The sequence below is a fragment of the Eufriesea mexicana genome, unplaced genomic scaffold (genome assembly GCF_001483705.2).
Source record: "Eufriesea mexicana isolate 0111107269 unplaced genomic scaffold, ASM148370v2 scaffold385, whole genome shotgun sequence".
In the NCBI taxonomy this organism is placed as follows: Eukaryota; Metazoa; Arthropoda; class Insecta; order Hymenoptera; family Apidae; genus Eufriesea; species Eufriesea mexicana.
In genome coordinates, this window is record NW_016908568.1 from 368,545 (window position 1) to 378,156 (window position 9,612).

General features: G+C 39.8%; 3 protein-coding genes across 4 annotated transcripts; 2 read left to right on the forward strand and 1 right to left on the reverse strand.

Annotated features, from left to right (window-relative positions):
• Window positions 1-1,787: 1,787 nt before the first annotated feature.
• On the forward strand, window positions 1,788-4,488 carry Vps60 (vacuolar protein sorting 60). Its single transcript, XM_017896797.1, has 4 exons — window positions 1,788-2,571; window positions 2,672-2,989; window positions 3,102-3,329; window positions 3,464-4,488. The coding sequence occupies exons 1-4, from the start codon at window positions 2,503-2,505 to the stop codon at window positions 3,512-3,514; spliced, it is 666 nt and encodes a 221-aa protein (XP_017752286.1). The 5' UTR covers window positions 1,788-2,502; the 3' UTR covers window positions 3,515-4,488.
• LOC108545270 (tubulin epsilon chain) lies at window positions 3,591-6,329 on the reverse strand. Its single transcript, XM_017896798.1, has 9 exons — window positions 6,239-6,329; window positions 5,896-6,128; window positions 5,666-5,781; window positions 5,396-5,584; window positions 4,989-5,240; window positions 4,773-4,919; window positions 4,545-4,694; window positions 4,273-4,447; window positions 3,591-3,947 (listed from the first exon to the last, which is right to left on the reverse strand). Exons 1-9 carry the CDS (start codon window positions 6,261-6,263, stop codon window positions 3,801-3,803), a joined length of 1,434 nt encoding a protein of 477 aa, XP_017752287.1. The 5' UTR covers window positions 6,264-6,329; the 3' UTR covers window positions 3,591-3,800.
• Window positions 6,330-6,482: 153 nt separating this feature from the next.
• Window positions 6,483-9,064, forward strand: Nemp (Nuclear envelope integral membrane protein). Of its 2 annotated transcripts, none has more exons than XM_017896789.1 (8): window positions 6,483-6,633; window positions 6,987-7,096; window positions 7,181-7,403; window positions 7,480-7,646; window positions 7,730-7,945; window positions 8,084-8,208; window positions 8,431-8,706; window positions 8,835-9,064. In XM_017896789.1, the coding sequence occupies exons 1-8, from the start codon at window positions 6,540-6,542 to the stop codon at window positions 8,947-8,949; spliced, it is 1,326 nt and encodes a 441-aa protein (XP_017752278.1). In that variant the 5' UTR covers window positions 6,483-6,539; the 3' UTR covers window positions 8,950-9,064. The 2 variants fall into 2 exon arrangements, with proteins under 2 accessions (XP_017752278.1, XP_017752279.1); XM_017896790.1 differs by having other exon boundaries at window positions 8,545-8,706.
• The last annotated feature ends 548 nt before the right edge of the window (window positions 9,065-9,612 follow it).

A 9,612-nucleotide genomic window follows, 5' to 3' on the forward strand; every position in this document is an offset into this window, starting at 1 on the left:
CGTTCCCTTTTCCTCGACGTTCCTCCCTCCTTTCAACGCGCTTCGATCGCACGTTCTTTCGTGACCTAACGCGTATTCTGTTTCTTCCTCCCTCTTTCTCTCTTTCTCTCTTGCTCTCTCTTCCTTCTATACACACACATACACGCACACTCTGCCTGTTCCTTTTTCTCGTTTCGGACACGATAATCCATCGATAAGGTTGGGACCGATTGTAACAAGGGAAAGACGCGCCACGGTGGTGTTATTCGGCAGCGACTTTGTTTCCGTAGAGCATTCTCTCGGTTATCGAACGACCGCCCGTTCGCTCGCTCGCTCGATGACCATCGTCGTTCGACGTCGAGCTACCGTATCGTTCAAACGGTTCGTCCAATGGTCTAACGTCTCTTTCCGGTATTACTCGCTCGCTGTTTTGTCAACATAATTTACCCCCCTTGACGAATATACGCCGAGCTACTTGGAATTCTCGCGAGTACACGCGCGAGACAACGCGACCTTTCGTCTGGTAGCGCGACTATTCGTCGATTCCTTCAGTCGCGTTTCACGCACGCACCAACTCGTACACACGCATGCACACACGCGCACGCACGCACGCAGACACACATACCGCACGTACTACGCGAAACGAGGCCGGGATCGTCGTTGGTCGTTGCGTAGCGTACGCGGCACCGCGCAACCAACGCCACTCTACTGCACGTTTGCTTCGCCACCGAACTAGGCAATCTCCACGAAAATAGGGATCCGGGACCGTTTCTGGTCCGCGTCGAAATCCACCGTCATCCTCTCTTCGACACTCGCGTTCTCGTTAATCGCCACCCGTTTCCCGATTACCGATCGCCCGCGGCCGATCGATCCAGTCGCCGCGAGCAACCTCGGATCCCTCGGTCCTCCTACGACCACCACTCTCTATCGCGCGCCAGCCAAATTCACCCGACTTCTACCCATCCGCTCCTCTCCGGTCCGGAAAATCTCCTACCACACTATCGCACCACCGGTTACCATTCTTCTCTCTAGGCTACCGTATAAACCCTCTCGCCGTTTTCCATCTCCGACGATGACTTTGCGCGTCCTCTCCGATATCCGCCGAACTTACCGTCTCGGCTTGTCTTCGTTCCACCTAGCGCTGCTTCTCATTGGCAACTCGCGTACTATGACCACTCGCGATTTATCGTTTGCCCACCGCACTGCTCCTGTTCGTTCACGTGCCACGATTTTTAGTACGATACGTCGTAGCTGTCGATTCGCCAACAGAGTCTCGAGTTCTCCGGCCCTCGTAGTAGATTCGATCGATCCGTAATCGGACAGCCGGCTGCTTGTTCGCGTTTCTTCGCTGCGCTCGACGGAGCACTCGATCGGTGGCCAGGCGACCGCGATTCGTCCACGCAGCTTCGTCGCTCTGCGTCGCGCGTAACACGATTCGTGCGTGCTGCCGACTTTTCGAACACTGTGGCCGTGCTACGGCCCACACCACCATGCCAGCCGTAGAGTCTCTCCGCGTAGCCGTCCGCTCGGCGATCTTCGGCCGCCGCTTCGTCCTCGTTCTCGTCCTCGTCGACGTCGTCGTCGCTACGTCGCTGCTGCGTCGCGCGGCGACGTCGCTCACGCACGCGCGTTACCGTTTCGCTTCCAACCGCCGCCGCCACCGCCGCCTGCTACCGCCACCGCCGCCGTCACCGTCATCGTCACCACCACTACCACCGCCACCACCGCCGCCACCGCCGCAGCTACCACCACCACCGCCACTACCACCACCACCACCACCATCACCACCATCACCACCATCACCACCATCACCGTCACCTCCGTCGCCGTCGTCGACGTCGTCATCGTCACTACCAGTGAACCTTACCACCACCGTCATCGTTCATTCGACCCTTTCTCATTCGTTATCCTCCCCTTCGCATTGTACTTTAAGCACTAGACTTCTCGAGCTGCCGCGGTTCCACGTGATTTTCAAATATCTACGCGACGCAAGCGCCCCGTTCCTTCTTTTCGTCCACTATCTTCCGCTCCAACGTATACCCCTACCTACGGTTACCTACCGACCGAGTTTACGCCATTATCCCAAGTTTCTTTAAACGCGTCTAACGATAACTTGAGCCACGCGCTTCGAATTCTTTTACTCTTCTTTGCGTCGAACAAGTCCGTTTCCGCTTTTCGATCAGCTGAAACATCTACACTCGTTCGCACGAATAAATGTTTACGAATTTCTTTTTCTGATCGATAACACCTTGTTACGTTATATAACGGTACCGAGATCAACGGTGAAATCGATTCAATTTCTTTCTACTTCGCATTAATGAAAAAATATCGAAATCCCGCGTAAAATTATTCGAGTAATTGATAAGTGTTCTACGTGATGACTATAGATGGAGCAAGCAACTGCGTGAATCAGTCAAACTTGACATTTCGAGTGAACTTGAGTAACGAACAAGGAACGCAAACGTTTTTACTAAAAGGGAAGGAGATTAACGTATTTTACGTTGTTACGTCTCTTTCGGCAAGATGAATAGACTCTTTGGTCGGCCCAAAGCCAAGGAACCGTCGCCGAGTATCACTGATTGTATCGCCGGGGTAAATATCAACTTTCCTTCTACCATCCAAGAGGTTATGTATTACTCTATCCACTTATGTATATACGTGTAAAACGTAATTAACGCTATCGTGTTAAAAGGTTGATAGCAGGGCAGACTCCGCGGAGAAAAAAATAGCAAAATTAGATGCGGAATTAAAGAAATATAAAGATCAAATGGTTAAAATGAGAGAAGGCCCTGCAAAGAATGCGGTTAAAGCCAAAGCAATGCGCATTCTAAAACAGCGTAAAATGTACGAGGCACAGGTGGATAACTTACGCCAACAGGCTTTTAACATGGAACAAGCGAATTTTGCCACTCAAACATTAAAGGATACTCAAGCGACTGTGGTTGCTATGAAGGAAGGAGTTAAACAAATGCAGAAAGAATTTAAAAACATCAATATAGATCAGATCGAGGTATCTTTCGAGTCACGTTCTTCTACGGTCGTCTTTTTCCTTCATACTTTTTTTTCTTTTTCTTTTTCTTTTTCTTTTTCTTTTTACAACGGTGCGTTGATACTTTGTCTAGGATCTTCAAGACGACTTGGCCGACATGCTGGAACAAGCCGACGAAGTGCAAGAAGCGATGGGTCGCAGTTACGGTATGCCGGATGTAGACGAGGATGAATTAGCAGCCGAATTGGAAGCTCTTGGAGATGATTTAGCCATCGACGAAGACACTAGTTATTTGGACGATGCTATCAAGGCGCCTAGTGCACCTGACAAAGAACCTGGTACTAGCTCTGTTAGAAATAAGGTTTGTATCGATAACTTATAATAATTCTACATTCCTTATGTTAGATTAAAAACACCTCTCATTAACTTTTTATCGATGGAATATCGGATAACAATTTCCATGATTTACGTTAAAAGACAATCTTTTCCTTCTAGGACGGCGTTCTGGTCGACGAGTTTGGTTTGCCACAAATACCGGCTAGCTAAAGCATTCTATCCGTACGGGTTAACGTTACGTATATCGATATATCCAAAGACGGTTGGTCATTCAGCGATTTTCAACTTTTAATATCCTTTTACGTATGTCGTGGTATAGCGTACTAAATATTTCAAATTTCCAAATTTATCGATGCAAATTCCCCCAAATAACCCTCGATTCCATTCGAGTAACGTAATTTCGTTCTTGTCGATAGATATCTTATTCTTACACCGTTATGTTCCGGTTGTTAATGTATAGCTGAGATTAATAAATAAAATCGTTTAATCGAAAATTTTAAACGATCTGTAATCGGGGGATACTCTTTTCATTTTCATTTTGTAATTCTGCGTATTGCATAATCAGGTTTGAAATTATCTCTTTACTATCCATGAAATGCGTTTCTTCGAAACCACGTACTTGCGTATAATGATATACATGTGCCTGCAACATAAACGTGTAAAAGTTTTCGTACAATTTTCAATTCGATTATCTTCCTTATTTCTAGATAGTTGAAAAAGCTTTATGTACTAAAGTTACATGTTACGGATCAAACCATAACGTCTCAGTCGTGATCTATTCATTTTTCATTCTTTTTTCTTCTATTTTCCCTTTAAACGTTATACCTTTCAGTAACTTTCAGAAAATATCGAATAAATTACGACTTTGACCACCTATGATCCATCTATGATCTATTTCTAATTTCGCAAGATCCATCCTGTGTGCTAGTGTATGCGCGTCACGCACATCATATACGTCTCGACATTACCTTTCTCTTATACAGCCTGCTAAACTGTTTTATTATATTTTCGAATAACGATGTCATCGCAGAAGAATTTAAAAGACACAGCAAGGAGGTTGAATGTCCGGCTGGAGGTACAGAACACAAACCTACTTTCATCGCCTCGCTGCTCCATCCCGTGAACGAAACTTTTTTCCGAAATCTAAGAACCGAAACATAGCGTTACATTCGATCACGCGAAAAGATTACTAACACACGTGGATAAATTCAATCGTTCACGGAATACACGAAACGTATACCTCTCGATGTTTCGTTTTAAATCGTTTACAGAACAATTTCCTCTGGTAATGTGTGCGGCGCTTAAAATTGTAGAACCTGATTGTAACGGGTCTACTTTAATTAATTGATTCTTTCGCGACCATGCATTGGTAAATAGATCATCTAGTAGCCTTAAAAAAGAAAAGAAAAATTAGAATGTAAATAACGTTTGGTAGGTTTCTGCGACGATATCGGATGTTAATACATACTTTGTTCCTTGCATGCTGCACATCGTTGGTGCAGATAACGCCAATGGACTAAAGCTGCTAAATATGTAATGTAACTTTGGATATGCTATGAGATTCGTTGCTATTTCATTCATGTCCATATTTAAATTACCAGGAAATCTTGATCCGCTGAAAAACACCTGTATGCTCGAAATATGCAATATTATTTAATAAGATTTGTTGAGCTATTGTAATTACCTAGTTAAATGAAGAAGCATATTTGCAACGATACTGTTCATATCTTGAAATGGTTTACACGAGATGTTATAGTTTATCTGATCCATGTTTTCCCTCTTTCTTAATTCAGCATTGCATATATCCAAAAGTGATTCATTTTCAATAGGAAATACACATGTCGCGTATTCTATAAGTTCTCGTGTTGCTAATAACATGTTATAAGGAGCTGTAACAACATCTTGCACCACGATCGGATATATGCAAGATACTAACCTACGATAATAACAATAGTAGAAACTATTACAAAGTAAATGATACTACTAATAAGTTCCAACAAAAATAACGATAACTATAATAATATGGATTAATGTTCTTAGATGTTATTAAAGCACAATGCGATCTCGAAACTGATGTTCTAAAAATGTTACCTATCTATGGTAGGATAATTATTGGCCAACAACTTTAAAACAGCTGTTCCTAATCCAGAACCGGTACCACCTCCGAGAGAATGCATAATTAGAAAACCATGTAGCTTAGAACATTTCTCTACCATACGTCTTATAGTATCTTCCAATTTTTCATAATATTCTGTCCCGTGAGTATAATAACCCACAGCCCTATAAATTACACCTGCTACAGTTACTTTTCATCTACAAAAGTAATCTATCATGACAATTAAACAAGCAATGTACTGATACCAATTATTTGCAGATCCTGGATAATTTGTTACGACACAAGTTTGATCGAATAAATCACATATGGGACCTCTTCTTAATCCAGCTACTACGCTATCTTCCATATCTATTAGAATTGCCTATATACCAAGAAATTAATAATATAAATCTGCTCGAGTATTTGTATTGTTCAATACTTGTGTAAATGCTTTACAAAAGGGTTAAGAAAGAATATATATATGTATTGTACATACCCTTGCTTTGACTTTAGCATCTTTTAGATCAGTTATACTCTTGAAGCATGAATTCTGCAAATTATCAGGTATAGTAAAGAAACTGTCAAACGCAGCGGATAAATCGTTCATATTTTTAATACGATTTCGTTGCGTTTTAAGTAAATTCATCCCAGTATTCGTTGTTTGTATGCCGTATTCGTGTAAAGCCAGAGGCCAAAATGTTGAGCCAATTTGATTTCCACATTGTCCAACTGAAATCAATGTAAATAAATGTAATAATCAATCCTTTTTTTTGTACAATTTACTGAAATGAACGTATAGGTTGTAATTGTGGCAAACGCGATATTACTAAAATATATACCTTGTATCGTGATAAATTGACTCATTTAAATTTGGTAAAAGATACTTGAATTCAATCATTAACTCTCTTCGCAGGTATTATATTTCGACATTTCCAACCATAAAACTCGCGCTATTTTCAATTTCACGATGTGAAATCCGATAGAATAATATCGATATTTAAGTTACTACTATCGAGATTCGGTTGTGTCGATTTTGACATTTCAAACGATCAAATGCTAAATTCACAATGTTGCCATGTCGTCTATAGAACACGTGGGTTCACGATAAAACGTGCTATTAATTTTTGCACGATTAATAAAATGGCCAATAGAATAATCGAACCGTTAAACGTTATTACTCTTTTATTTATCTGTAATTATTTTTATACAGGATTCGCAACGACTAGAGACACAGGTAAGTCGAACTAACCTATATCGTACATCTCAAATTTTAACAGAGATTTTATCGTTGTCGGTTATATCGATAGAGAATATGGTCAGAAATGGGAAGAAGAAAGCTTATTTTAGTCACTTATTTCTGGTTAGAATATTCAGGTATTCGTAATACGTTACACGGTGAACGAGTCGACCTTGTTTTATTTTTATACATGAAAATATTTATACTTTCCATCTGTTTTGTTTAGCATTGTGAAATATATATTGATCCTGAAAATATATTTCATTCTTCTGTCACGAAAATAAATTTTACAGTGACATTTATTAAGTTTAACGTGTTTCTTTCATTTTCTTTACCTGCATCTTTTCTAGTACATTTTTTAAAGCCAGGAGATGTCGTCGAGAATGACAAACCTGGGTTGCAAATCTTCTGTCATAGCGCCAACTTGAAGTATCTGATACATATGTGGAGAAGTTTAACAGTAAGAAATAACAGTTTGAAATTCATGCGTAACACATAGACTTCTGCATGGTGTTACATCCATATGTGTCTTGTTACATTATAGATGCACTTAAATATAAATATAGATAATTATGATCTTTACAATGGTAAAACTCCTGAAGAAGTTAGGAAAAAGCACGACGATAATCAACGGTCTTGGAGCATTAATCTATTTAACACAAAAAAAGATAACAAATTGAAAATAAGTCCATTCGAAGATGTATGCATCGGTGTACACGTATACCCTCTTAATTTGCCCAAATACACAATGAGTATGACAGAAACACGTGAGTTGAATAAAGTAAAAAGGTGATTTACTCTATAAATGTAAAACACTCGAACGTTTTACATTCTTGTAAATAGGTGTGGACATCTCAGCATTAACATTAATGCTGCTGGGCGCTACAATATATTGGAGCGCTCGCAAACTCAGCGGAAATTCCTTGTTTTATTATTTGGTCTGTATAATGCTTGGAATCACTACGTCGGTTATAATACTAGTATACTTCTTTAGCAAATTTTTGTTGAGGGTAAATGGTGTTTATATACGTTTCGTTCACGCGTGTTTCGCGATGTTTATTTATCTGAAATTAATTAACGCATACGATTCAAGGGTAAAATGATGTACTTGGTGGTTGCTACTGGTTGGACAATGAGTTTTTATCTAATCCAAATGTTATGGGAAAATATTCAACTAATCGTGATACAATACAGGGAATGGGTGACATGGTACATTTTACTAACGTCTTGCATCAGTTTCGTCATTTGTTATCGGTTTGGCCCAGTTACAAATGTTAGAACGAAAAAACTTATCGAATGGTCTCTACAGGTCTGTACAATAACGAGCTTCTGATGAAAAGTAACGATTCAAAACTTTTGTGAAAGAAAGAAAAGAAAATTTATATATATATCATTTCATTATTCCCATTTAATGCATTTTTTTGTTTTTTTCTTTTCATTTATTTAGATAGGAGGACTGATTACCATGTATCATAGCAGTTATTTTCGTGAAGCATCATCTTTTTGTTGTATCTTAATTATCCTACTTTATAATTTTCCCATTGTAATAATTCAAAAAGGGCGAAGATACTGGTAAGTCAAGTTGTTGGACGTTACCCAGCGTTGTTAAGCCTTTTTCCGTGACCCGTTGACGCTTTTTGCTTTTCAATGTTCGCAAAAATGTGCACATAGTACTTTTCAATTTTATCGTTTGTTTCTCACTGCGGATCGGTATTTTTAGTTTTGCAATTGTTAACGCTTATCCATTGGCATTTATAATCGTGGATGGGAATTTTTGAAAATATCGGTTTTTAGTCAAAGTAACGATAGTAAGAACGATAGTAATGGAATAATAGTAACGACAGCACTAGTATTATCGTTTAGAAAAGCAAGAACGTATGTTACATGTGTACACCTGTTCGAAATCAGGAAGAACCTGTTCCCCGAAAGAAGAAAGTTATTAACAGAAGACGAATATCGTAAAGAAGGAATACGAGAAACTAAAAAAGCGATAACCGAGCTAAAAGAATATTGCGCTAGTCCTAAATGTAATCCATGGGAAACGATATTAAAATTAAAAGATCCGATAAGGTTTTTATATTATATACGTATTTAGATAAAAGTTTGCGCGCGCGTGTGTGTGTGTGCGCGCGTGTTCGAAGAGTAAGTCTAATATGTCAAGCCGCAAATGAAGCGTAATTTAACACGCGTGATTTTAGGTTTGCCAAGTTTATGGAAGGTGAATCGCATTTGTCCGACGACGAGTCGCGGGAACACGACAACGAAATTATAGAGGAATGCGAATATACGGACGATGAAGATGATTTATTGTAAAGTGTACATAAAAGTCTTTTATTCGGTTAAGGGAATGGCTCGAATATAAGTACAAATGAACGATCATACGCTTACACGTATGCGTCACCGTGAAATTTTATATACCTTTTATCCGAAAATGTGCCAAGTAGTTTGTCGAACTGTGAAACAATCGAAAATTGCATTTTGTATTTCGTGCTTCCTTACTGTGAAACATTGTTATATTTTGTAACTAGTATCCCTTTTCGCTAAATCGATAGCGAACAATAATTGTGTGATATTAAAATAAAGTTGTTGACTAATTAGACTGGTTATATGATGCATCAATATCGTGCAATCGTATCGTATCATACGCGTTATCTTCGAGTCGGTTTATTATCCGATTAACTCCGATTATTTATCTCACTGGATGGTTAATTTTATTCCGTGAATGGAATGCGAAACATGCGAGAATTTGCACTCGTGTCACGATGTCTTGAAATTTGTCACAACCCTTCGTAATCGTACTCTTATCTAGTTTGCGTGACTGCAATTGTCCGCATTCGTTTACGTCATACATCGTCGCATTGTTTGCTCCAGTTATACTTGTACGAATTCGACTTAATATTTTACAAGGCGACGGATTTAGAAAAGAAAAAGGGAAACAGAAAAATACAACTATCTTTGATCACGTTAAAATAAACG

Excerpts from the sequence above, each read along its gene's own strand:
- Vps60 (XM_017896797.1), top strand. The coding sequence starts at position 2,503 with ATGAATAGACTCTTTGGTCGGCCCAAAGCCAAGGAACCGTCGCCGAGT. Across the intron at positions 2,990-3,101 it reads TCAATATAGATCAGATCGAG|GATCTTCAAGACGACTTGGC; the intron begins GTATCTTTCGAG and ends TACTTTGTCTAG. Across the intron at positions 3,330-3,463 it reads CTAGCTCTGTTAGAAATAAG|GACGGCGTTCTGGTCGACGA; the intron begins GTTTGTATCGAT and ends TTTTCCTTCTAG.
- LOC108545270 (XM_017896798.1), bottom strand. The coding sequence starts at position 6,263 with ATGAGTCAATTTATCACGATACAAG. Across the intron at positions 5,241-5,395 it reads AATTATCCTACCATAGATAG|GTTAGTATCTTGCATATATC; the intron begins GTAACATTTTTA and ends TTATTATCGTAG. Across the intron at positions 3,948-4,272 it reads GCAGGCTGTATAAGAGAAAG|GCACATGTATATCATTATAC; the intron begins GTAATGTCGAGA and ends TTTATGTTGCAG.
- Nemp (XM_017896789.1), top strand. The coding sequence starts at position 6,540 with ATGGCCAATAGAATAATCGAACCGTTAAACGTTATTACTCTTTTATTT. Across the intron at positions 7,404-7,479 it reads AATGAGTATGACAGAAACAC|GTGTGGACATCTCAGCATTA; the intron begins GTGAGTTGAATA and ends TCTTGTAAATAG. Across the intron at positions 7,647-7,729 it reads TTAGCAAATTTTTGTTGAGG|GGTAAAATGATGTACTTGGT; the intron begins GTAAATGGTGTT and ends ATACGATTCAAG.